At 41.3% G+C, this 26,377-nt stretch overlaps 3 protein-coding genes across 3 annotated transcripts; 1 reads left to right on the top strand and 2 right to left on the bottom strand.

Annotated features, from left to right (window-relative positions):
- Positions 1 to 828, bottom strand: LOC139190857 (uncharacterized). Its single transcript, XM_070811347.1, has one exon. The coding sequence runs from the start codon at positions 826 to 828 to the stop codon at positions 1 to 3; it is 828 nt and encodes a 275-aa protein (XP_070667448.1).
- A 1,947-nt stretch (positions 829 to 2,775) lies between these two features.
- On the top strand, positions 2,776 to 4,120 carry LOC103453494 (exopolygalacturonase-like). The gene has a single exon (XM_070810851.1). It carries the CDS (start codon positions 2,802 to 2,804, stop codon positions 3,999 to 4,001), a length of 1,200 nt encoding a protein of 399 aa, XP_070666952.1. The 5' UTR covers positions 2,776 to 2,801; the 3' UTR covers positions 4,002 to 4,120.
- A 14,350-nt stretch (positions 4,121 to 18,470) lies between these two features.
- Positions 18,471 to 20,005, bottom strand: LOC103453492 (uncharacterized). Its single transcript, XM_029091916.2, has 5 exons — positions 19,748 to 20,005; positions 19,561 to 19,663; positions 19,361 to 19,486; positions 19,086 to 19,279; positions 18,471 to 18,693 (listed from the first exon to the last, which is right to left on the bottom strand). The coding sequence occupies exons 1-5, from the start codon at positions 19,867 to 19,869 to the stop codon at positions 18,603 to 18,605; spliced, it is 636 nt and encodes a 211-aa protein (XP_028947749.2). The 5' UTR covers positions 19,870 to 20,005; the 3' UTR covers positions 18,471 to 18,602.
- Between the last annotated feature and the right edge of the window lie 6,372 nt (positions 20,006 to 26,377).

Raw genomic sequence — 26,377 nt, 5'->3', positions numbered from 1 at the left:
CTAGTTGATCAAGGACACATGATTTGTTGAGAAATTTGCCATCCCATCAGTTGAGAAACAAGCTGAATGAAATGTTTTTGGAGTGACTCCACCCTTCCCATCTTTGATCATCTTGCCTTCCTTATTAAACTTAGGCTTTAACTCCGGATGAAGAATCCAACATTTTTCCCTCAAATGTCCCTTCATGTTGTAATAAGAACATTTCCAGTCTGCTTTCATGCCAAGCACCCTATCACCAGTTGCTTTGTGATTTGTCGTGAAAACCCTAGCTTCAGAGTTGGATTTGGGCTCAACGTTCATCACTCTTCGTCGAGTTTCCTCTCTCTGGACTGCATGACACACACTAGTAAAGGAGGGCAGCTCTTGAGTCATTAACAAGTGACTACGCAGGTCTTCATACTCCGCTCCCAAGCTTGCTAAGAGTTGAAACACCTTGTCTTCATCAGCCCTCTTCAGTAGCATAGCGGAATCAGTCGTGTGTGGACGATACATATCGAGTTCATTCCACATGGATTTCATACTTCCAAGGTGTTGAACAAATGAGTGATCACCTTGCTTTAAACTAGCCACACTCTTCTTCAGTTGAAAGATGCGAACTGAGTTGTTTTGGCTGCCATACATGTCTTTGACAGACTCCCATAGGATAAGGGAAGACTCTGAGTAGCTGAAAAGCTCAGACAGTTTTGGCTCCATGGAGTTAAGTAACCAGGAAATGACCAGCTGATCAGTAGCATGCCATGCATCGTAAGTTGGTGAAGTGGATTCTGGGGGCTCAGAGCTTCCATTGATAAACCTTAGCTTCGATCTTCCTCCTAGAGCAAGTGACATAGCTCTTGACCAAGGAAGGTAGTTGAACTCGTTCAGTAGCACCGAGCACTGTCGGCACTAGACACATTTTCTTCTACCATCTCTATCGATGATGAGCAAATGAAGAAGTAAAAAAAATGAACAGAGTCAGGACCCTTTGGTTCCTACTCTGATACCATGTTGAGTTTTGGTTTCAATATTTGTTGTATATTTCATTATGAACATTACAAGAGAGTGAAGGCCACTCTTATAGAGAGCCAAAAGAAAGATACAATAGATTGTAGGATAACTACACAAACACAATCCCTAAAATCTTCCCTTACAAGTGGAAAAGTAAAAACCAAATTACAAGTAAAGAAACTTTTACAAGCAACTAGGAAATGTTGATGTAAGGTGAATGACAAGCTATGGAAAGTGACTGGTGAATGACAAGCTATGGAAAGTGACTTTAGCCTATGACTTAGCTAAAGTGAGGATGACAACTCATACATACAACCTATCCATACAAATCGGTTTCAATACACGCAGACACTGACACATCATAAGCCCATTACGACTTGACTTTTTCAAGTACTCACTGGTAGTGTAGGGGAGTAGGGGACTTCCTAGGATGCAACAATGCACACCACTATAACTGTAGCACACGTAATTGACAACTTCTGGCGCAATGGAAAATGTTCTTCAAAGCAAGTTCCACTACTCTAATGTAAATTTTTCAATACAGTGGATTAAACCGTTAAACAAAAACAAGAAAATATTAAGAAGTAACAAATAATAAGGAATGAAATACAATAGATCATTAGAATATTTTTATATGCAGAAATGTTATAATCTAACATTGAAAAACAAAAAGCTAGCACTGATCACGAGTCTACAACACGAAATTCTTCAGATATCAGCAACTCAAGTCCAGAAGCGCTTATGACTGTTTTGGTCTCGCTTTGTATTAATTTATAGTTAAATTATTTTCATCCATGGGAAACAACCTTAAGTTCTTTTATGCTCAAGTGGTACAGACGAACCAATATTGACCAATAAAAGTAGCTTGGTTCACGGCTAAGTTTCTTGATACGCACGACAATATAAGAGTTCAATCAATCTGTTGGGTTCCTTGTAGTTCTAATTGGCAATGCTTGGGTTAATCAATCTCTACGCCTCTTTTGGATTTTGGGACTGTTTTTTTACATCAAACGTCATAGTTTTACTGAAGGAATATATCCTATTCCATTTTTCTATCACAAAATATATGCGGTGATGACATCTTTTGCTTAAAGGATTACGAGGCGAAAAAATAGTTGAAGTCAGTTCACTTTTCTTGTATTACTGAATGTAGCTGGTCATTGCTTTAACTGAGTTCATGTAGCCTCAGACTGTTAGTTGACTACAAGGAAATAACCGAGGTGACAAAAAAGGCAGTAAAAAAATGCTATCTTGCAAAAGAACTATAGTTCAGTGGATGAATTAAATAGGTGAGTTGAATCAGGTTTTATTGGGATTCTGAACAAGGTCTCTAATTTCCATATAGATATTCTCAACTCTACCAAGGACTCGTGCATTATAGTTTCGATACTCAACTCATCATTTGGCAAGACTGGTAATTATTCAGCTAAAAGTCAAAAAATATGAAATGTTGACGCTGCAGGACATTTTCAGTTACGAAAAAGGGGATCAAATAGGTCATCAATGTTGTAAGGGAATGGGTACTTCCTAAATCATGTTGGCATTGATGCTTTTTAAGGAATCTATGCAGCATAAAGCTGTCTTCCGTTGGACATCTGCGCTTTGTTGGTGATGCGCTAAACAGTTTACTAATTATAGGATAGAAGTTGAGCTACAATTCAACTGCCAAAGGACATATATAAAAATAGCCAGTTTGGTTGGTCATTTTGATGGTGTTGACCCTTCAGGTAGGACTATAAATTCACCTGAAATCCAAATGTTGTTTCATCATTCTTCCATTAATCAAAAAGAAAATAACCAAGTGAAAAATCAAGATGGCTCGGAAATTGAATATCCTGGCAGCGTTCTTGTTCTTATTGTCAGCATCTAAAACTCAAGCTGAGCCAGGTGTGTTTGATGTCACGAGTGCGACATATGGTGCAAAGCCCGGCTCTGATATCACGCACGCTTTAGCAAAGGCTTGGATTGATGCGTGTGCATCACCGGCACCGAGTAAGGTTGTTGTTCCGAGTGGGACGTACATGTTAACAGAAGCAAGTTTCAAAGGTCCTTGCAAGGCTCCTATTGAGATTCAAGTACAAGGGAAATTAACAGCTCCAGCAGACGGCGGCAAACTTACCAGACCGGATACTTGGGTTGGTTTTGACCACGTCAACAAGCTTACCGTATCAGGTGGTGGAACTTTTGACGGCCAAGGAGCACTTGCTTGGAAGAAAAATGACTGCAACAAAAACAAAGATTGCAAATCTATTGCCATCAATATGAGGTTCAACTTCGTTACCAATTCCACAATTCAGGACATAACTTCCCTCGACAGCAAGAATTTCCACGTCAACGTTTTGGGGTGCCACAATGTCACATTCCAACGTGTCAATGTCACGGCACCGAGGGAGAGCATAAATACAGATGGAATCCATATCGGGCGTTCAACTGGAATCAACATTACTGATGCACACATTGGAACTGGGGATGACTGTGTTTCCATTGGCGATGGAAACAAAGAAATCACCGTAACTAGGGTTACTTGTGGACCAGGCCATGGCATAAGCGTTGGAAGTCTTGGAAGGTATCCGAATGAAGAACCTGTGGTTGGAATCAGAGTTAAGAACTGCACCTTGACTAATACATCCAACGGTGTGAGAATCAAGACATGGCCTGCTTCTCCTTCGGATGGTATTGCATCAGATATGCATTTTGAAGATATTATCATGGTCAATGTCAGCAATCCTGTCCTCATAGACCAACAGTACTGCCCGTGGAACCAGTGTAAACAGAACGTTCCATCAAAAGTTAAGATCAGCAATGTCAGCTTTAAAAACATTAAGGGCTCATCTGCAACTCCCCTTGCAGTCCAGATTGTATGCAGCGGTGGCATACCGTGTGAGAATGTGGAATTGGCTGATATTGATCTCACCTACAACGGAAATAAAGGCCCTCTTACCTCTCAATGTTCTAACGTGAAGCCCACCATTACTCGCGTGCCAAATGCTCTTGCGTGTGCTACCTCTTCCTGATCAAACAAGTAGAAAATATATCTTTTATTCTTTTATGATCTTGTACTACCTCTATCGATTTTTTTTTTATCAAGTCAGATACCTTGTTTTGTTATGGAAAAAAAAAGGAAAATACTAAATATATTGTCCTGAAATTGCATCAGTTTCTACTTCATATATATACTTTTCTTGGCATGACATCAGTGGGACATTCCCTTTTCTTAGTTAAATAGACAATTGAATCATTTTTACGATGAGGACTTTTAAATAAGCAAATATTTTTCCGAAATTGAGTTAACATTTTCTATAACTGTATCAGTTTCCTGGGTTTTACGTGCTGCCGCCAAAATATTAAGAAAAACCAAGTAAGAACCCTAATACAGTTAAACATTAAACAAATAGCGTGCATATATGGTCGTAACTTCAGTGGTAGTGAGCAACCCACATTCAAGTCAGGGTTCAAACCCGCTTCTCCCTGGCTTCGTATCCTATGTTTGAAAAACCTAGAACAGTAAGAATTATAAAACACGCAGGCAGACACGTCATAAGACCATTACGACTTGCCTTTTTCAAGTACTCACTGGTAGTGTAGGGGAGTAGGGGACTTCCTAGGAAGCTACAGTGCACACTAGTGTAGGGGAGTAGGGGACTTCCTAGTGTCACAGGCCATATGTTAAAAACAAAGAAATCGCCCAAGACATCATATATCTAAGCCCATAAAGCCTTGTCTTCATGGAAGCTTCTGGAACATCCCGAAAAAATCAAGAACATGGCGAAGCGTTCAAGATAATCTAGGGCATTCCGGAACATTCCACACAAGTGTACAAATTTAAGCCTCACCTAGAACAATCTAGATTAGGAAAGTTGTATCTAGAACTATGCTAGATATTTTTGGATGTAAGTAGGGAATTCTAGAACCCTCCATTGAGGAGGTAACTTAGGCCTATAAATAGGAGGCAAGGCCATTTGGCCAAGGCATCCAAGAATTGTAAGCAATTGTAAAGTTCTCTTAAGTTTCAATACAAAGCTTCCTTTCTCCCATCTTCTAAGTGATTTTAGCATTCTCCAAGCTATCTTAGCTTTCTTTGTGATTCGATCCGGGGAAGCGAGGCTTCGAAGGCTTACTTAGCTTGTTCATCGAGGTATTCAAGTCTAAGTGCCGCACGGGCGGAAGGCTTAAAGAGTCATCCCGTGACAGCTGGTATCAGAGCCTAGTTCGTGAATCACTTGAAGGTAAGTAGGATATGGCCAGTGGAGAGATGGTGTTCGGAGTCTCCGAGCTAAGGGAGCGTACTGCCGAGGTCCAAGACGTTGCCAAGAGCAAGCCGAAGTTAAAGGACTTGCAAGCATCGATGGAGACCATGGAAGAGCGACTCGAGAAGGTGGAACGAACCATACTCGAGTTCGATACTCGACTTGATGAGGATGTTGTCGACAAGGAGGAAATCCAAACCATGGTGGACAATGGTAAGGATGAACTGCATGGCTTGGTGGAAGGGCTACGAGATGAGCTCCTTGGCGCTCTCAATACCATGGCAGACAAGATACGGAGGGAAGTCCAGGTTCACCTTGACAACATAGAGGCAAGGTTTGTGGCGCTTCAAGAAGAGATAAAGGACACAAGGGAACTTAAGGGAGATGTGGCGTTTTGTAAAGAAGCAGTCGTGAAGCAATTCGTGCAAGGGCCGAGGGAAATCAAGGCGTTGGACTCCAAGGTAATCGACTCCTTTAAACCCAAATCCTATAATGGGAAGAGGGAAGCAAAGGAGCTCGACACATTCGTGTGGAACGTGGAGCGATACTTTAAGTACTTGAAGCTTGAAGATGACGAGTCTAAAATCTCAACGGCAACCATGTTCTTAGCTGACAATGCCCTTATGTGGTGGCGTCGTCGGAGCATGGAGATTGAGTAAGGTACGTTCTCCCTCACCACTTGGGATGAATTTAAGAAAGATCTTATGTTGCACTTCTATCCCCAAAATGCCAAGTACAAAGCCAAGGAGAAACTAAGGTGGCTCAAGCAAACGGGGAACGTCAAAGACTATGTCAACGCCTTCGTGAGCTTGTTATTCGAGGTGCCCAACATGTTAGAGGAAGACAAGCTCATGTACTTCATGAGTGGACTGCAAAATTGGGCAAAACTCGAACTACAAAGGAGACACGTGCAAACATTGTCTGATGCCATTGCCGCCGCCGAATCCTTGATTGAGTTTAAATCAAGCCACCAAGGTGATTCCAAGTCCACGGGGAAGAGGGGTAACCATGAGAGAAGTGGGGGAGAACATAAGCCGAAGGACAAGGCCGAGACAAGCAAACCGAAGGAGAAGAAAGCCGATAAGCATGACAAAAGCAAGGGTAAGTCTTGGCAACCCACTTGTTACCTATGCGACGGCCTTCACATGATGCGAGATTGCCCACAAAAGAAGGCCCTTAAGGCCATGGCTTTTAAGGAGGACAAGGCCGAGGAGAGTAACGATGCAAGGATGGGATGTATCCGTCTACTGAATGCCATCCAAACAACCCTCCCACAACCTAAGGCTCAAGTTGGGGGAGGATCATTGTTCGTCGACGTCAAGACTGGTGACAAGACGATGCATGTGTTGGTGGACACGGGAGCAACCCACAACTTCATGACGTCGGAGGAAGCCACAAGGCTTGGCCTCCGAGTCACAAAGGAGCCTGGTAGCGTGAAGACGGTAAATTCCGCTGCCACCCCCATTGTTGGAGTTGCGCGTAATGTACAAGTAGACATTGGCACATGGAAGGGAAAGATCGACTTCACCGTAGTCAAGATGGACGACTATGGCGTAGTCATTCGGTTAGAGTTCATGGACAAGGTACGAGCCTTTCCCATTCCCTTCTACAATATTTTCTGTATCCTGTCCGACGGAAGACAACCGTGCCTGGTGCCATTGGAAAGGCAAGCCAAGAAGTGTACCCAACACTTGTCGGCAATTCAATTTTCCAAGTCTTGGAAGAAAGGCGAGGCCACATTTCTTGCAACCCTAATGTTGAATGAAGGGGAGGAGAAGTACGGGCCTTTACCGAAACAAGTGGAAGCCATCCTTATGGAGTTTGCGGACGTGATGCCTAAGGAACTGCCAAAGAAGTTGCCACCAAGGAGAGAGGTCGACCATGCGATTGAGTTAGAACCTGGTGCTAAGCCTCCCTCCAAATCACCTTATAGGATGTCGCCACCCGAGTTGGAGGAATTGAGGAAGCAACTCAACGAGCTACTTGATGCTGGCTACATCCAACCCTCCAAGTCCCCATATGGTGCACCCGTCTTGTTCCAACGCAAGAAAGAAGGTAGCCTAAGGTTGTGCGTCGACTATAGAGCATTGAACAAGATTGATCGGATCATATTTATATATATTTTTACTTCGAATTCACTCGTCTTTTCTTAGTTAGTTCCTTATATTTTTGAGCTATTTACGTTATTTTTGTGTTTATAGGATTTGTTATGCAAAGAAAATAAAAATAGAACAAGTGAAATTTTATGTAATAAATTCGTCAAAACTGTCTGTGTAGATCAGCTTTTAAATTAAATTAAAAATTATATTTAATAATGATAAGTCGTGATGATGTTTGAAACATCATCATGATGGTTTTGTTTTGTAGAAAAAAAAAAAAAGAAAGAAAACGGTGGAAAGAAAGAGTTGAACAAAGAAAGGAAAGAATCCAAGGCAAAAAAAAAGGGGAGAAGCAGAGGACCTCGAGGAGAGAGGGGCTGCCCTTTGGGGCAGCTCGCAGAGACCAAAAAAAAGAATAAGCAGCACTTGCTGCTGTAAAAGGAAAAACCGACAGGCAGGGCATTAGCCCTGGAGGAAAGCTGCCTTTGGCGCAGCTTTAGCTGAGAGCGGAAGAGAAATCAGAAAAAAAAAATAGAGAGCTGCCTTTGGCAGCCTGGCAGCGTGAGAATAAGGGGGGAGGAGAGAGAGGCTGCCATCTGGCAGCTGGGAAGGGGAGAAGACAGAAACAGAAGCACAGCGCCAGGCAGGAGAGAGGGAGCTCGCAGAAAATGGTTCAAAGGCACGGACAGAGCACTGAAGCATTCTTCTCTTTCGGTTTAATCTTTCCAAACTCCTATTTTATTTTTGTTTTAATAATGTGTAATTAATTTTATTTTGGCTAGAGGTTAATTCGAAACCATGAATATATTTGTAATATGAATTGATTACCTTCGGTTGTGATTTCATAAGTTGTGATTTCAATTTACTTATCCGTTCGTATAAAAACTGATTTGTGTATGTTGGTTGAGAGTGCACGCTTAATTTACATGCATGAATTTGATGCTAGAATATAAGTGAATTTCACCTAATCGTTATGAACTTATTTTCACAAGTAGTAAAGGTTGCTAGTCACAATCACGTTAAGTAAATTCTTGGCAAGAGTATCATGCTTTTCATAGTTACGAATGCCTCGTCAATGCTTATAGTTTTCACAAAGTTTAATGATCTTTGATTGTATCTCTATTGTGCTTTTCACGTAGGGGACTTTCGAAGAATGTTTTGAATTGTTGTATGCGTTTTCCCGTCCAATTCAATAACTTAAGGAAAACTTGAAGATTAAAAAAGTGCTGTTCACGGTTAATCTGGAGTATTGAGATTCACAATTTATTGAAAGAACAACTGGAAATCATTTTGTATGCAAGTATAACATGTGTGGAGAAGAACCCTCTAGCTAGTCCGTCATTTATCTTTTCATTTTAATTTCATGTTTTTGTCAATTCTGTAATTTAATTAAGTTTAATTTACTTTTCATCAAAACCAAACACCCATCCATTATTAAATTATATTATTTATTTAGTTTTCTTTATTGTTAGTCTTTTAATTTAATTTCCATCCATTTTAGTTCCTAGTGTTTAATTTAATTGTTTTCATTATTTTGAGTCATTTTAAGTGTGTTTCGAGTTATTAGAGTTTTTAGCCTAGTTTTGTATCCTTGAGTCTTGTTTAATATTTTTAAATTAATTTAGGATAGATTAGCAATCCCTCCTAATCCCCGGCCTAGAACGATACCCTACTTACATCTATACTACAATTGTCAAAAAGAGGGTTTAATTTTGTGTGTTAACTTATTTTACGCATCAAATTTTGGCGCCGTTGCCGGGGATTAGTAACTTTGCTAATCCTTTTATTTTTGTTTTTGTTTATGTTTATATTGGTGTTTGTGTATTTTACTTTTGATATTTGATTTATTTTTTCTTTCTTTGATTTTAGGTTCAAATGGAGCCGAGGGAAATTTAAAGGAAAGATGCGTCCGGCTAAAGACGTTAAATCAAGCGCTTCTTGGGAGGCAACCCAAGCATTCAATGAAGGGAGACTTTGGAATCACTAACCCAATCAGCTTTGCATTCTTCCACTCTTATCTTTACTGCTTTCATTTTGTTTTGTTTAGTTAGTTGTGTTATTTGGTTGATTTCTGTGAGTTTGTGTTATTTAGTTTAAGTGTGGGGGAAGGTTAACCAAAGTCTCTTTACATTAATTTACATAAAAAAAAAAAAAAAAAAAAAAAAAAAACAATTAAAAAATCAAAAAAAAAAAATACATAAAAAAAAAAAAAAAAAAAAAAAAAAATTAAAATTAAAATTTTACAATGATGTAAACTAATAGTATTCATTGGTCGGGTGGTGCTTCAGTAGTAGGCGGGGCTTCAGCAGTCGGCGGGGCCACAGAAGGAGGAGGCGGCAGAGGTTGATCAGTTGGAGCTTCACTGCGCGGTGCCGCCCCAGAAGACGAAGGCAGATGCGGTTGGAACAAACCCACAAACCTCCGATGATCAAGTAAAATTTGACCATCGGTGTCCTGCATCTGGTCAATCTTCCTCTTCATGCTGGTGGCATAGCTGTGTGCGAGCTTGTGCAATTCCTTATTCTCATGCTTGAGCCCTTTAATCTCTTGCTTGAGACTCTGTATTTCAGCCACCAAGGATTCAACGTGACGGGTTCGGGCATATAGGCGTTGGGCCATGTTGGATACGGAACCCGCACACTGCACACTGAGAGCCAGAGACTCCTTGACCGCCAATTCATCAGACCGCCTTGCGAGCAGTCTGTTATCTCTGGGAGTGACAAGGTTTCGGGCCACCACCGCAGCGGTCATGTCATTTTTCATCATCGAATCCCCCACGGTAAGGGGACCGGTAGGGGATATGAAGGATGGCCGCCATATGTTGTCTGGTGAAGGCGGAGCTGCCTCTTCACCACGGTTCAAGTCAAAACGACGATCGGAAGGGCCAGACATTTTTCAGAGGTGGTGAAGAAAGAAGAGAGTTGGACTGATCAAGATTAAACAAGTGCAAGATGGGAGTGTTTACTAGGGGGAGCTCAAGTGTGTTGTGGAACAAGCTTAACGCCTCTATAAAAAGAAGAAATCGAAGAGGCGCTCCTCAGAGCAGCGTCCTCTCGCAAATCGAAGAGTCGGGGTTCCTTTCTCAAAAGCCGGATTCTTTTCTCAAAAGAGGCGTTTCATTTCTTAAAGGCTGGGCTTGCTCAGAAACCACGAGCCGAACCCCGGATTTCAAAGGATCAATTGTCCAGACGTGTCGTCACTTGTCACACGCAAATTGCTTTGCGGAAATCTCGGGCAGTTTGTCGAAGCACCAATTCAGAAATCGAAGAGGGAAATTCAACAGTTAAAGACACGCTAGCTTTCTCAAAAGCTGGGCTTCAACCCACGGGCAAATCTTCTTTTCCAGATTTATCCGCACGTGTCACATGCTACCTCTACAATCGACGATGCTCAGAGCTCGAAGCGCCGATTCTAGATATCAATGAGGAATCTGCTTTGCGGAAATTACGGGCAGCTTTGTCAGAAAGCGCGTAATTTGTATTCTTCACCCATCCACCGGCTGCCGACACTAAGTGAGAGAACAGTTCCGGTTGTGAAGACAAGTCCTATAAGTTTCTACTTTCGCCTTCCACAGCAAAAGCACACTCTCTCAGCACACCCTCTCAACACCTCTTCATCTCCGAAAATGCATTCCCAAAGAATTCTCTCGAGTCACTCTGTGTTCCTCATTCCTTGGGATACTCCTGCGAACAACCCATTCAAAGCAAAAGTATTTCATATCATAAAGGTTGAAAGCAAGAGTATCTCATATCATGCTTTCTCCATGTCCTTCTCCTTGTCTTTGTTTTCCGACAAGGAGAAAGAGAGCAATCAGCCAGCATTTGGTATCAATCTTCCAATCTGGAGCCAACTGCCTGGAACCCTTTCCTGATTGCTTACCTAGCCTTGCTCTCGAGTACTCATCTTCATCATTTTATGCTTTCTCTTCGTCTACCACATCTGCCTGGGGGACAGTAAGGGAAGTGAAAATGATACCTCGAAGCATGTGGAGACAATTCAGCTAGGGACAAGGAGAAAGAAAGCAAGAGGTGGGCACTTGGAAAGATTGAAGAAAGAAATAAGGACCAACACCTTTCCCTCGTGCCTGCCCGTTGTGCAGAAGAAACAAGCAGAGAAGAATGCAGCTTGCACAATCATCCCAGCGGAAGGAGTCCGAACTGAGGAACTAGAGAAGCTGCCACATCTGCTTGGAGAACAAATAAGGAACTGCAACATTCCCAAAGAGCAAAGCCTCGCCGTACAATATCATCAAATCATCACTTGCAAGTAAAAAGCTAAGTGTCACCCTGTTCAAGAGGAAAGCTGTGGAAAGTCAACAAGCACGACCAATGATTACTTATTAGTTTTATTCATTATCTTTTATCGTAATTTTCAATTTTTCGTTTGCATTTTTTTTTAATTAATTTTCTTGCGTACTTAACTGAATTATTTCTTTTCTTTGCAGGAACTTTTAGTTATTTCCACCCTTGAAGTTGATTGCAGAATTTTAGCTTGGGGGTCATCGCTTGATTTTACTGCAAATTAGGGAAGTTTTCAGTCCAATTGTTTTATTTTGTTTCTTATTTATTTATTTATTTTATTTTTATTTGCATTATAGTGTTTTCTGACATTGGGGACAATGTCAAGTTTAAGTGTGGGGGTAGAAATCTCTAGAATTTCATTTGTTTCTGTGTTGTGTTTCTGTGTTGTTGCTTTTTGTTTTCTTTAAAAAAAAAAAAAAAAAAAAAAAAAAAATCGGAAAATTTAAAAATCCAAAAATATTGTCTTGTTTCCCTTATTGTTTTGAATTAGATTTTTGTTAGTTTCCCTACTCAATGATATAATTGGATCAAATTCGAACCATGATCATCAAGAACTTAGTTAACATGTGTTTTGTGAAATTCCTTATTCTCTTGTTAGTTTTGTACATGTTTGACCATCTTTGAAAAACCAAATGCACATAGCCTTGTTAATGTGAAACTAAAGTATGACTTAAAGCTTCATATGTGAATTTAGTGACCATATACATCCTATGTGAGTTTTTGAGCCTATTGAAAGTGTGTGCATTTTTCATACACTCCTATTTTTTTATGTGTGATGAACTTATGTGATATACATCTCTAGAACTTGCGTAACGATCTTTCGAATTGTTTGTCATTGATTGCATGAACTTGGAAATGATAGAGGCATTAGGTTTACCACTATGGCCCAAATAACCATGTTTCCCAAAGAAAAATGATATCATTAGTTTGCCAATTTGAGCTGTGTATGTTGAACCTTTTATTTCTTATCACCAGATATGTCTACCCTTATACCTGAAACATTTTTCATTACCCTTTCCAAGCGAGCAATGCGAGATTGTCTTATGAGAAACGTTTGTGAAGTACTTTGAAGGTGTTTGGCAAAAGAATAAGTGTGGGGGTATTTCATGTTTGTATTAAAAAAAAAAAAAAAAAAAAAAAAAAAAAAAAAAAAGAGAGAAAAGAAAAAGAAAAAGAAAGATTGTATACGAAGAAAAAAAAAAAAGGAAGAAAAAAAAAAGAAAATAAAAAGTTTTTTTTAAAAGTTTCAGTTTAAGGGTATGGTTGGAGGTGCTAGAAGAATCGCTGGAAAAATTGAGTTCTTATAAATCTAAACAAAAGAATTGCTTGCAATATAGCTTGGAACTTGTGTTTTCCTATTCTTTCATTTCAATAACCCTATCCCTAAGCCTCATTACATCCAATAAAAGTCCTCTTGATTTAAGTTTTGCAATTATGACTGTGGAGAAGTGATCTTTATGCAAGCTTATGGTAGAAATTTCACATTTGATTCTTTGAGCGAAACACATTTAAACTAAACACATGTGTGATTGAGTGCATATCCCGTGAGAAGGTCGCTAGTTCGCATATGATGATTTTAAAAATAAAAACTTGAAATTGCATTAGCATGACTATCTCACACACTACACTTCAAGGATGATTCAAAGATTACTGCTAATATTTGAATAAGGAAGATGAACTTGAATTAGTTGGTTTGATGCTAGCTATGGTTCTTGATGATTTGTTTTCTCGAATGAAATTCTTTGAGGGTCACATAGGGGGAAGCTAATGTTTTTCTTGTTACTTCTTGTTCTAGTTTTCTTTGTTTTGCTCGAGGACTAGCAAAAGTTAAGTGTGGGGGTATTTGATCGGATCATATTTATATATATTTTTACTTCGAATTCACTCGTCTTTTCTTAGTTAGTTCCTTATATTTTTGAGCTATTTACGTTATTTTTGTGTTTATAGGATTTGTTATGCAAAGAAAATAAAAATAGAACAAGTGAAATTTTATGTAATAAATTCGTCAAAACTGTCTGTGTAGATCAGCTTTTAAATTAAATTAAAAATTATATTTAATAATGATAAGTCGTGATGATGTTTGAAACATCATCATGATGGTTTTGTTTTGTAGAAAAAAAAAAAAAGAAAGAAAACGGTGGAAAGAAAGAGTTGAACAAAGAAAGGAAAGAATCCAAGGCAAAAAAAAAGGGGAGAAGCAGAGGACCTCGAGGAGAGAGGGGCTGCCCTTTGGGGCAGCTCGCAGAGACCAAAAAAAAGAATAAGCAGCACTTGCTGCTGTAAAAGGAAAAACCGACAGGCAGGGCATTAGCCCTGGAGGAAAGCTGCCTTTGGCGCAGCTTTAGCTGAGAGCGGAAGAGAAATCAGAAAAAAAAAATAGAGAGCTGCCTTTGGCAGCCTGGCAGCGTGAGAATAAGGGGGGAGGAGAGAGAGGCTGCCATCTGGCAGCTGGGAAGGGGAGAAGACAGAAACAGAAGCACAGCGCCAGGCAGGAGAGAGGGAGCTCGCAGAAAATGGTTCAAAGGCACGGACAGAGCACTGAAGCATTCTTCTCTTTCGGTTTAATCTTTCCAAACTCCTATTTTATTTTTGTTTTAATAATGTGTAATTAATTTTATTTTGGCTAGAGGTTAATTCGAAACCATGAATATATTTGTAATATGAATTGATTACCTTCGGTTGTGATTTCATAAGTTGTGATTTCAATTTACTTATCCGTTCGTATAAAAACTGATTTGTGTATGTTGGTTGAGAGTGCACGCTTAATTTACATGCATGAATTTGATGCTAGAATATAAGTGAATTTCACCTAATCGTTATGAACTTATTTTCACAAGTAGTAAAGGTTGCTAGTCACAATCACGTTAAGTAAATTCTTGGCAAGAGTATCATGCTTTTCATAGTTACGAATGCCTCGTCAATGCTTATAGTTTTCACAAAGTTTAATGATCTTTGATTGTATCTCTATTGTGCTTTTCACGTAGGGGACTTTCGAAGAATGTTTTGAATTGTTGTATGCGTTTTCCCGTCCAATTCAATAACTTAAGGAAAACTTGAAGATTAAAAAAGTGCTGTTCACGGTTAATCTGGAGTATTGAGATTCACAATTTATTGAAAGAACAACTGGAAATCATTTTGTATGCAAGTATAACATGTGTGGAGAAGAACCCTCTAGCTAGTCCGTCATTTATCTTTTCATTTTAATTTCATGTTTTTGTCAATTCTGTAATTTAATTAAGTTTAATTTACTTTTCATCAAAACCAAACACCCATCCATTATTAAATTATATTATTTATTTAGTTTTCTTTATTGTTAGTCTTTTAATTTAATTTCCATCCATTTTAGTTCCTAGTGTTTAATTTAATTGTTTTCATTATTTTGAGTCATTTTAAGTGTGTTTCGAGTTATTAGAGTTTTTAGCCTAGTTTTGTATCCTTGAGTCTTGTTTAATATTTTTAAATTAATTTAGGATAGATTAGCAATCCCTCCTAATCCCCGGCCTAGAACGATACCCTACTTACATCTATACTACAATTGTCAAAAAGAGGGTTTAATTTTGTGTGTTAACTTATTTTACGCATCAAAGATTACCATCAAGAACAAGTACCCACACTTCCGTTGATCGCCGACTTATTCGATCAACTTGGTGAAGCAAGGTACTTCACAAAGTTAGATCTTCGATCGGGATACTACCAAGTGAGGATAGCCCCTGGAGACGAATCGAAGACGGCGATGGTGACCAGATATGGATCGTTCGAGTATAAAGTCATGCCATTTGGTCTGACCAATGCCCCCGCAACATTCTGCACATTGATAAACAAGGTATTCCATCCTTATCTTGACAAGTTTGTCGTGGTTTACATTGATGATATCGTTGTCTATAGCAAGACATTGGAGGAGCATGTCAAGCACTTGCACATAGTGTTTAAGACCCTTCGGGAGCATGAACTCTATGTCAAGAAGGAGAAATGCTCATTTGCCACAAAAGAAGTAGAATTTCTTGGCCACAAGATAAATGAGGGGAAACTTATGATGGAAAAGGGCAAGATCAAGGCCATTCAAGAGTGGGAACCGCCGACCAAGGTACCAACACTACGATCCTTTCTTGGGCTAGCCAACCACTATCGGAGATTCATTAAAGGGTATTCAGCCATAGCGGCACCCTTAACAGACCTTCTTAAGAAGAACAAGGCATGGGAATGGACGGACCGATGTCAAGAGGCCTTTGAGAGGTTGAAGAAGGCCCTAATGGAGGAGCCTGTACTAAGGTTGCCCGACCTTAGCAAGCCATTCGAGTTACACACTGATGCTTCCGACTTTGCCATAGGAGGAGTGTTGATGCAAGAGGGACATCCGATAGCCTATGAAAGTCGCAAGCTAAACAATGCCGAGAAGAGGTACACGACCCATGAAAAGGAGATGACCGCCATCATCCATTGCCTTAGAGTTTGGAGGCATTACTTGCTTGGTACCCCATTCATCATCAAGACGGACAACGTTGCCACTAGCTACTTTCAAACCCAACAAAAGCTCACACCTAAGCAAGCAAGGTGGCAAGAGTTCTTAGCGGAGTTTGATTACAAGCTAGAGTACAAGCAAGGAAAGGAGAACGTGGTGGCCGATGCTCTAAGTAGACGAGTAGAGTTAATGGCTACGGTACTCAAGCTGCAAAGCCATCTCTTGGGCCGTGTCCGAGAAGGTTTATCACATGACGTCCAAGCCAAGAACATTGTGGAGTTTGTCAAGGATGGGAAGACAAGAAGGTTTTGGCTTGAGGACGGCTTGCTATGCACCAAGGGCAAGCGGATCTACGTCCCAAAGTGGGGAAGCTTAAGGAAAGAAATCCTTAAGGAGTGCCATGACTTAATGTGGGCAGGACATCCTGGCACTCACCGCACGTTGGCTTTGGTGAGCGATGCTTATTATTGGCCACAAATGCGGGATAATGTAGATTCATACGTGAAGACTTGTCTTGTGTGCCAACAAGACAAAGGGGAACAAAGGCAACCGGGATGACTGTTGGAACCACTTCCCACCCCATCAAGACCATGGGAGTGTTTAACCATGGATTTCATCACACATTTGCCCAAGTCTGATGGATGTGGATCTATCTTCGTCGTGGTCGATAGATTCACCAAGTATGCCACTTTCATACCCGCACCTGTGGAGTGCACAGCCGAAGTAGCTGCACGCTTGTTTCTAAAGCACGTGGTGAAGTATTGGGGTGTTCCGAGGAGCATAGTCAATGATCGAGATGCTCGCTTCACGGGTAGTTTTTGGAAGGAGCTCTTCAAGCTACTTGGCTCAAAGTTAGACTTCTCCACAGCTTTTCATCCCCAAACTGATGGACAAACGGAGCGGGTTAATGCATTGTTGGAAACTTATTTGCGGCACTATGTTAGTGCCAATCAACGAGATTGGGCTAAGTTACTTGATGTTGCCTAATTCTCTTATAACTTGCAACGTTCGGAGTCGACGGGGAAAAGTCCGTTCGAGTTGGCTATAGGGCAACAACCCTTGACCCCGAACACGGTCGTGACTGGCTACACGGGGAATAGTCCAGCCGCTTTCAAAACCACTAAGGAGTGGCAATTAACCCACGAACTTGCTCGAGCTCATTTGGAGAAGGCTTCAAAGAAGATGAAGAAATGGGCGGATCGTAAGCGAAGGAATGTGGAGTTCCAAACTAGCGACCAAGTCTTTGTGAAGCTCAATACGTCTCAGCACAAGAGTACTCATGGCTTGCACAAGAGCTTGTTGCGGAAATATGAGGGACCGTTCCCTATCATCAAGAAGGTTGGCAAAGCCGCGTATGTTGTGGAACTCCCACCCCGCCTCAAGTTTCACCCGGTGTTCCATGTGAGCAACTTGAAGCCTTATCATGCAGACGATGAGGAACCAAGCCGAGGTGAGTCTCATTGAGCACCCCCTTTAATGACGGAGGCATTTGACAAAGAAGCGAAGAGCATTGAAGCCAAGCGTGTCGTGGTGCGACCAAGACAACCAAAGCATGTGGAGTACTTTGTCAAATGGAAGGGGCTACCATACTCCGAAGCATCATGGGAGAAGGAGACGTCCTTATGGCAATATAAGGACTTGATTAAGACATTCGAGAGGCAAGAGTCGACGAGGATGTCTACGGCTTAAGTTGGGGAGGATGTCACGGGCCATATGTTAAAAACAAAGAAATCGCCCAAGACATCATATATCTAAGCCCATAAAGCCTTGTCTTCATGGAAGCTTCTGGAACATCCCGGAAAAATCAAGAACATGGCGGAGCGTTCAAGATAATCTAGGGCATTCCGGAACATTCCACACAAGTGTACAAATTTAAGCCTCACCTAGAACAATCTAGATTAGGCAAGTTGTATCTAGAACTATGCTAGATATTTTTGGATGTAAGTAGGGAATTCTAGAACCCTCCATTGAGGAGGTAACTTAGGCCTATAAATAGGAGGCAAGGCCATTTGGCCAAGGCATCCAAGAATTGTAAGCAATTGTAAAGTTCTCTTAAGTTTCAATACAAAGCTTCCTTTCTCCCATCTTCTAAGTGATTTTAGCATTCTCCAAGCTATCTTAGCTTTCTTTGTGATTCGATCCGGGGAAGCGAGGCTTCGAAGGCTTACTTAGCTTGTTCATCGAGGTATTCAAGTCTAAGTGCCGCACGGGCAAAAGGCTTAAAGAGTCATCCCGTGACACTAGGAAGTAACATTGCACACAAATATATCTCCAGCACGCGTAGTGGACAACTTTTGGCGCAATAAAAAATGATCTTCAAAGCAAGTTCCACTACTCTAATGTGGATTAAATCGTTAAACAAAAGAAACAAGAAAAATATCAAGAACTAATAATAGGGGATGAAATACAATGTAAGACAAAATCAGAATGCCGAAAAGAATACTAGTATCTCGAACATACATAATAAAAAGGAAATATATCTCGACTGCATGGAATTAGAAAATTCAATTCAAGAAGCCGGTTTTTGTTGTCGAGGCAAATCATCAGCACAGTAAAAATCTGAAATGAGCCTATAGATATATGATGGATTGTGCCCCCCTCTGCGTACGAAGTTAGAACAATGAGAACGTACACAAGAATCTTGAAAACACCACAAGTAAGATGAATTTATCTTATAGGTCAGAGAAGAACAAAAGGTGCAGAGCACATAAATTTGAACTGTGAAAGGGGTAAGCAATTCGTTGAAATAAGCAATTTTTTTTAGCTCGCCATCCATCATAGCTGGACACTTTATTTCAACCAGCTGTGATGGGGAAACTGAAATTGTCCAATGGTGAACACGCAAGAGCATGTTTAGTAATACTATTTCTGGAAAAAAAAAAAAAAAACACAAAGGCAACTAAAGCAAACTAAACGTCCAGAGAGAATGTAAAGCCAATTGTGTGTTGACCAGAAAGCTTGTAGTTGTAGTGATGGGAAAAAATGGTCTTACATTTCAGTAACAAAAAGGCTGACTAGCTCCGGTGGCACATAATCAAATGCAGGATTAACAATGTTAAGAAGAGAAGCTCCACTGCCGATACTAAAATCCACGAAATCTGAGAATTCCCCAAAAGATAAGAGTTCTGATGGGCATCTCATATCATTCAGCAAAACCTCTGGATTATTAGGATATAGTGGACACAACTGCAAAACAAACAAAAATACATTAAGGAAAAAATTAGGAGAAGCACATGTTAATGTGTTCAAGTGCGATTATACATATACCTTATGAGTGCCAGCAACCACAACAAACGGAACAGCATGCTTTTTTGCAGCAAGTGCAACCATATTCGTCCCAACAGGAGCTATGATCCCACCATTGGCCATCACGGCATGAACCCCGACTATGACCTGTACGCGAAGTTTAAAAAAAATAGGGGCAAATTTTACATCAAAGAAAAAGAGCAAGAAAAGTGAACACTCACAACGTTTACTCGTGAAATCATGGCGAAAACTGAAGAGTCGGTAATCATTGTAGTTTGCAAACCTTTTGCAGCCAACGCTTTTGCAAGAACATGACCCAGATACCTAAGCAATACCAAGTAAGCAATAGATCAAAACAAAAGAGGGGAAGATCAATTAACCAACTACTAGGTATGATCATGTACAGACTTTGGAGCACCCTCAGCAACAAAGACATGGAATGATCGTTTCTTCTTCGCAGCACATAGGAACTTTTTCACGGTTCTTGACTGACCTAAGGTTAGTACCACCTCACTGAAAAGTAGATGCATTTGTAATGAAGCCGGGAAGGAAAATCAGATATTCATAAGAAACACAAATATACAAAGTTCAATTGTCTATCGCAAGAGGCATGTCTATGCATAGAGACTACCGTATCAAGTTTCCATTTAACCAAGAGGAATAAAAATCTCCACTTCAAAATGTTAAGAATCATGGGTTATGAGTTACAGCTGCAAAGCCAATCCATATCAGCTTTTTGGCTTGTTCTATCAATGTGAATTCGGTAAATATTTAAGGCACATATTTACTAATTCGGAACATTCCGGCCAAACCAATTTGTTGGGGGATGTAAGACCGACAGTATATAACAACCGTTTTTTGGATTTTTCCATGTAAATTCTTATCTACTTGACTTTTCCACGTAAATTCCATGGCATCAAAAAGTTTTGAAGCTAGAGAATAACATCACTAAATGCTACATGTCAGAAACAAGAAGAGCATGAGTAGAAAATAAAACAATCAGGGAGATAGTTTCAATTGAAGAAACTCAGTAGCAAAAACATGTTCACGGTTTAAGGGAAAATTACTTTTGATGTATAAGCTCCACCGCCAGATCCGCAATCTGTTCATGGCAAGTTATTATATCTTCAATGAGGTCATTAACTGCCTCTATGACATTGTGCTTCAATGTCCAGCTACTTGGACTTTTATCAGCTACAAAGAAAATTTGGCATTTAGCAAAGAAACATACATATTTTACAATGCCAAACTAAGATTTAATTACGTGTTAGAATTTTATATATATAGACTACAGGGATTGCTCAACTCCGCCTATGTAATTTTACATTGCCGGTCCCAAGCCCGGATAAAGGAGGAGGGGGAGGGCGTCAGGTAGTCGACAGCCGGCACTCCATGATCACGTCGAATCCTTATGAAAATGAATCCAGAACAAAATCGCGCTAAAGCTAGGGCGTCACCCGTAAGTGGCGCGCTGTGTGGCCCGAGCACAGTGATAAGTGAGCAAGGGTCGCTGTATCTCCATCGGCACCCGGATGCAGTGTTAAATGAGCAAGGGGGCCGTAGAAACTTCTTTTCGAACGACTCCACTCAAAGTTGTTTGGGAGCATATGCTCCTATCAACTTTACACGGGACATACAAAAGAAGTACTTTGATCCTATTAGACGGGGGAGGGTGAAGAAGCTAGGGCAGAAGGGTAGAGTTCAAGAGAGCAAAATGCGTTTAGGAACGTGGAATATAGGAACCTTAACGGGAAAATCTATGGAAGTAGTGGAAGTTATGGTGAGGAGAAGGATAAATATTATGTGCCTACAAGAAACTAAGTGGGTTGGTAGTAAGGCAAAGGATCTAGAAAACTCAGGGTTTAAACTTTGGTATTCGGGCACAAATAGAACGAGAAACGGTGTTGGCATCATCGTGGACAAGACCTTGACACAAGATGTTGTAGATGTCAAGAGGGTAGGAGATAGAATCATGGCAATCAAGATTGTAATAGGACAAGAACTTATCAATGTGATTAGTGCGTACGCACCTCAAGTAGGGTTGGATACGAGTTCGAAGGAGAAATTTTGGGAAGACTTTGGAGACTTGGTGCAAGGAATTGCTCAGACGGAGAAGTTATTTATAGGAGGAGATCTAAATGGACACGAGGGCAGGGAGACAGGCAACTATGGAGGTTTTCATGGTGGCCATGGTTTTGGGGAGAGAAACGAGGATGGGGAAGCTATCTTGGATTTTGCAATGGCATATGATCTCTTCTTAGCCAACACCTTCTTTAAGAAGAGAGAAGAACATGTGATCACCTACCAGAGTGGGTCGTCAAAAACACAAATAGATTTTCTTCTAATGAGGAAAGGGGATCGTATAACTTGTAAGGATTGCAAAGTTATACCAGGAGAGAGCGTGGCTAATCAACATCGCTTGTTGGTGATGGATGTACATATCAAAAGAGGGAGACAAAAGAACAAGACTTGGAAGTGCCCAAGGACTAGATGGTGGAATCTAAAAGAAGAAAAACAAGCCATTTTCAAAGAGAAGGTAATCACCCAATGTGTGTGGGATAGAGAGGGGGAAGCTAGCCAAATGTGGGATTCCATGGCTAGTTGTATCCGAAAAGTAGCAAAAGAGGTATTAGGAGAGTCCAAGGGCTTTGCCCCACACCAAAAGGAATCTTGGTGGTGGAATGAGGAGGTACAAACAAAGGTGAAGGCTAAGAAGGAATGTTGTAAAGCCTTATACAAGGAGAGGACCGATGAAAATGGTGAAAGGTATAGAAAAGCGAAGCAAGAGGCGAAGAAAGCGGTCAGAGAAGCTAAGTTAGCGGCTTACGACGATATGTATAAACGACTAGATACCAAAGAAGGAGAGTTGGATATCTATAAACTAGCTAGAGCAAGGGAAAAGAAGACAAGGGACCTAAACCAAGTGAGGTGCATCAAGGATGAGGATGGAAAGGTTCTTGCTACAGAGAACGCGGTTAAAGACAGATGGAGAGGTTATTTTCATAATCTTTTCAATGAAAGACATGAAAGGAGTGCTTCTTTAGGGGAGTTGAGTAACTCAGAAGAGTGTAGAAACTACTCTTTTTATCGTCGAATCCGGAAGGAAGAAGTGGTTGTAGCTTTGAAGAAGATGAAGCACAGAAAAGCAATAGGCCCAGACGATATACCAATCGAAGTGTGGAAAGTTTTGGGAGAGACAGGTATAACATGGCTCACTGACCTTTTCAATAGGATTTTGAAAACGAAGAAAATGCCAAATGAGTGGCGAACGAGCACTTTGGTGCCTATCTACAAGAATAAGGGCGACGTACAAAATTGCATGAACTATAGGGGTATTAAGTTAATGAGTCATACAATGAAGCTCTGGGAGAGAGTCATTGAGCATAGATTGAGGCAAGAGACACGGGTTTCGGACAACCAATTCGGGTTCATGCCAGGGCGCTCAACCATGGAGGCAATCTATCTCTTACGAAGATTGATGGAAAGATATAGAGATGGGAAAAAGGATTTACACATGGTCTTTATAGATTTGGAAAAAGCGTATGATAGGGTCCCAAGAGACATTCTTTGGAGGATCTTAGAGAAGAAAGGAGTACGAGTAGCATATATCCAAGCTATAAAGGATATGTATGAAGGAGCAAAGACTGCCGTAAAAACTCATGAAGGACAAACCGAAAGCTTTCCCATAACTGTAGGATTACATCAAGGCTCATCCTTAAGTCCTTACCTTTTTGGGTTGGTAATGGATGAGTTAACAGGACATATTCAAGATGATATTCCTTGGTGTATGCTTTTCGCAGACGATATAGTGTTGATAGATGAAACTCAGGAAGGGGTAAATGCAAAGCTTAACCTTTGGAGAGAAGTGTTGGAATCTAAAGGTCTTCGCCTAAGCCGATCAAAGACAGAATATATGGAGTGCAAGTTCAGTGCAGATGGAGGCCAAAACGAGTTAGGGGTGAGGATCGGAGATCAAGAAATACCAAAGAGCGACCGTTTTCGTTACCTAGGATCTATCTTGCAAAAGAACGGAGAATTAGATGGAGATTTCAACCATAGAATACAAGCTGGATGGATGAAGTGGAAGAGTGCATCTGGTGTGTTGTGTGACCGCCGTATGCCACTGAAGCTCAAGGGAAAATTTTATAGGACGGCAATAAGGCCGGCGATGCTGTATGGCACAGAATGTTGGGCGGTGAAGCATCAACACGTACACAAAATGGGTGTAGCGGAGATGAGGATGCTTCGTTGGATGTGTGGGCACACGAGAAAAGTTAAGATTAGGAATGAGGATATCCGGGGTAAAGTAGGAGTAGCCGAAATTGAAGGAAAGATGAGAGAAAATCGGTTACGGTGGTTTGGACATGTGCAAAGAAGGCCTACTGACGCTCCGATTAGAAGATGCGACTATGGGACAGAGGTTCAGGGCCGAAGGGGTAGAGGAAGACCTAGGAAAACTTTGGAAGAGACTCTAAGAAAAGACTTAGAGTACTTGGATCTAACGAAGGACATGACACAGGACCGAGCACAATGGCGTTCTAAGATCCATATAGCCGATCCCACTCAGTGACTTGGATTTTCCAAGTCTCCAACCGAGAAGTTTTCCTCACTCGAAAAATTAAGGGAACACTACCCCAACCTACATGCTCCACTCAGAAAGCTTCAACATACAAGCTTCAACAAAAGAAAATTCAAAGAACTTAGCGAAGAAGGCTTTGTTGTATTTAACACAATACGTTGAAATGAAGGAAAACTTATTTATTGATATCCCCGATAAGCTACAAATATGTACATAGACATGAGTCAAAATAAACAAACAAGATGGAGCCTTCACAAAGGTTGCTTAGGAGAAGTCTCAGCAGTCGGTAGAGCCCCAGAAAGAGAAGGCATCGGAGGGGGATCATTCGGAGCCTCAGTACTGGACAGAACCCTAGAAGGAGGAGGCATCAGAGGTTGATCATTTGGAGCTTCATTACGCGGTACAGCCCCAGAAGACGAAGGCAATAAATGCCTTTGGAACAAACCCACAAATCTCTGATGATCAAGTAAAACCTGACCATCAGTTTCCTTCATCTGGTCAAGCTTCCTCTTCATGTTTGTAGCATAGTCATGTGCGAGCCGGTGCAACTGTTTATTCTCATGCTTGAGCCCTCTAATCTCCTGTTTGAGACTCATCACTTCGGCCGCCAATGATTCAACTTGGCGGGTTCGAGCAAATAGGCGTTGGGCCATATTAGACACAGAACCTGCACACTGAACACTGAGAGCCAGTGAATCCTTAACAGCTAACTCATCAGACCGTTTGGAAAGTAGTCTGTTATCTTTGGGAGTGAGAAGGTTCCTGGCCACCACCGCATCGGTCATATCATTCTTCATCACGGAATCCCCAACGGTAAGAGGACCAGTAGGGGAGACGAAGGATGGGCGCCATATGTTGTCTGGAGAAGGCGGGGCTGCCTCTTCAACAAGGTTCAAGTCAAAACGACGGTCGGAGGGGCCAGACATTTTCAAAGGTATTGAAGAGAGAAGAGGTCGGACAAATCAAGATCTTAGAAGTGCAAGAATGGAGCTTCTACTGGTGGAGATTCAAGTGTGCTTTGGAACTTAATGCCAGCCCCTATAAAAAGCTGCACTCGACGGAGCTTCAGACATCGAAGAGGCGCCTGCTCAGAAATCGAAGAGGCGTTTGCTTTCTTAAAAGCTGGGCTGCTTAGAGACCACGAGGGTTGATCTCATAAATCGAAGAGGTGTTTGCTTTCTCAAAAGTTGGGCTGCTCAAAGACCACGAAAGCCGATCTCAGAAATCGAAGAGGCGCTCGCTTCCTTAAAAGCTGGGCTCCTCAGAGACCACGAGGGCCGATCTCAGAAATCGAAGAGGCACCTACTTTTCCAGCCTTGTCAGCACCTGTCACACGCACACTCAGCTTTGCGGAAATTATGGGTATTCTGTCGAAGACTTCTGGGGAAGTAGAAAACACATGAATCTTACTGTCCAATCACCCACTTCCCACACGCAGCAATAGCTCATGGGTACCACAGATAACTTTGCCAAAGTTCTCTGCCAAAGTTGAGCACGTGAAGCTTGCAGCTCCCACTACATCGCTCTGACCAAGAAGGGTAAAAGAATAGCAAAGAAACAGCACTAACAAAGTTTAGACCCATAAATTTTGAAGGTCTAGCTACCATATTATTACCCACAAGGGTAAAGGAACAGTACCACTGTTGGATAATTGGAAAGTCCCTGTGTGTCAACCTCTGTGCCTCGTGGCAAGGTAGACTAGCAAACATGCCCAACCTTTACTCACATTCGAGAAAACACTCCCAATAAGATTGCTTGCTCCAAAATCGAAGAGGCACCGTCCTCCGAATCTCGAGAGCCAGACTCCCAACATGACTACTTTCTCAAAAATCGAAGAGAGGGTAAAGGAACAGTACCATTGCTGGATAATTGGAAAGTCCCTGTGTGTCAACCTCTGTGCTTCGTGGCAAGGTAGACTAGCAAACATGCCCAACCTTTACTCACATTCGAGAAAACACTCCCAACAAGATTGCTTGCTCCAAAATCGAAGAGGCACCGCCCTCCGAATCTCGAGAGCCAGACTCCCAACATGATTACTTTCTCAAAAATCGAAGAGACACTGCTCCCCGAATCTCGAGAGCCAGACCCCCAGCATGATTGCTTTCTCAAAAATCGAAGAGGCATCGTTCTCCGAATCAATCGAAGAGGCGCTCGCTTTCTCAAAAGCTGGGCTGCTCAGAGACCACGAGGGCCGATCTTAGAAATCGAAGAGGCACCTTCTTTTCTAGCCTTGTCAGCACCTGTCACACGCACACTCAGCTTTGCGGAAATTATGGGCATTCTGTCGAAGACTTCTGGTGAAGTAGAAAGCACATGAATCTTACTGTTCAATCACCCACTTCCCACACGCAACAATAGCTCATGGGTACCACAGATAACTTTGTCAAAGTCTCTGCCAAAGTTGAGCACGTGAAGCTTGCAGCTCTCACTACATCGCTCTGACCAAGAAAGGTAAAAGA

Source organism: Malus domestica, chromosome 13 (assembly GCF_042453785.1).
Source record: "Malus domestica chromosome 13, GDT2T_hap1".
Classification (NCBI taxonomy): domain Eukaryota; kingdom Viridiplantae; phylum Streptophyta; class Magnoliopsida; order Rosales; family Rosaceae; genus Malus; species Malus domestica.
The sequence above is the reverse complement of the archived record's forward strand: the minus strand, read 5'-3'. Positions and strand labels throughout refer to the sequence as shown.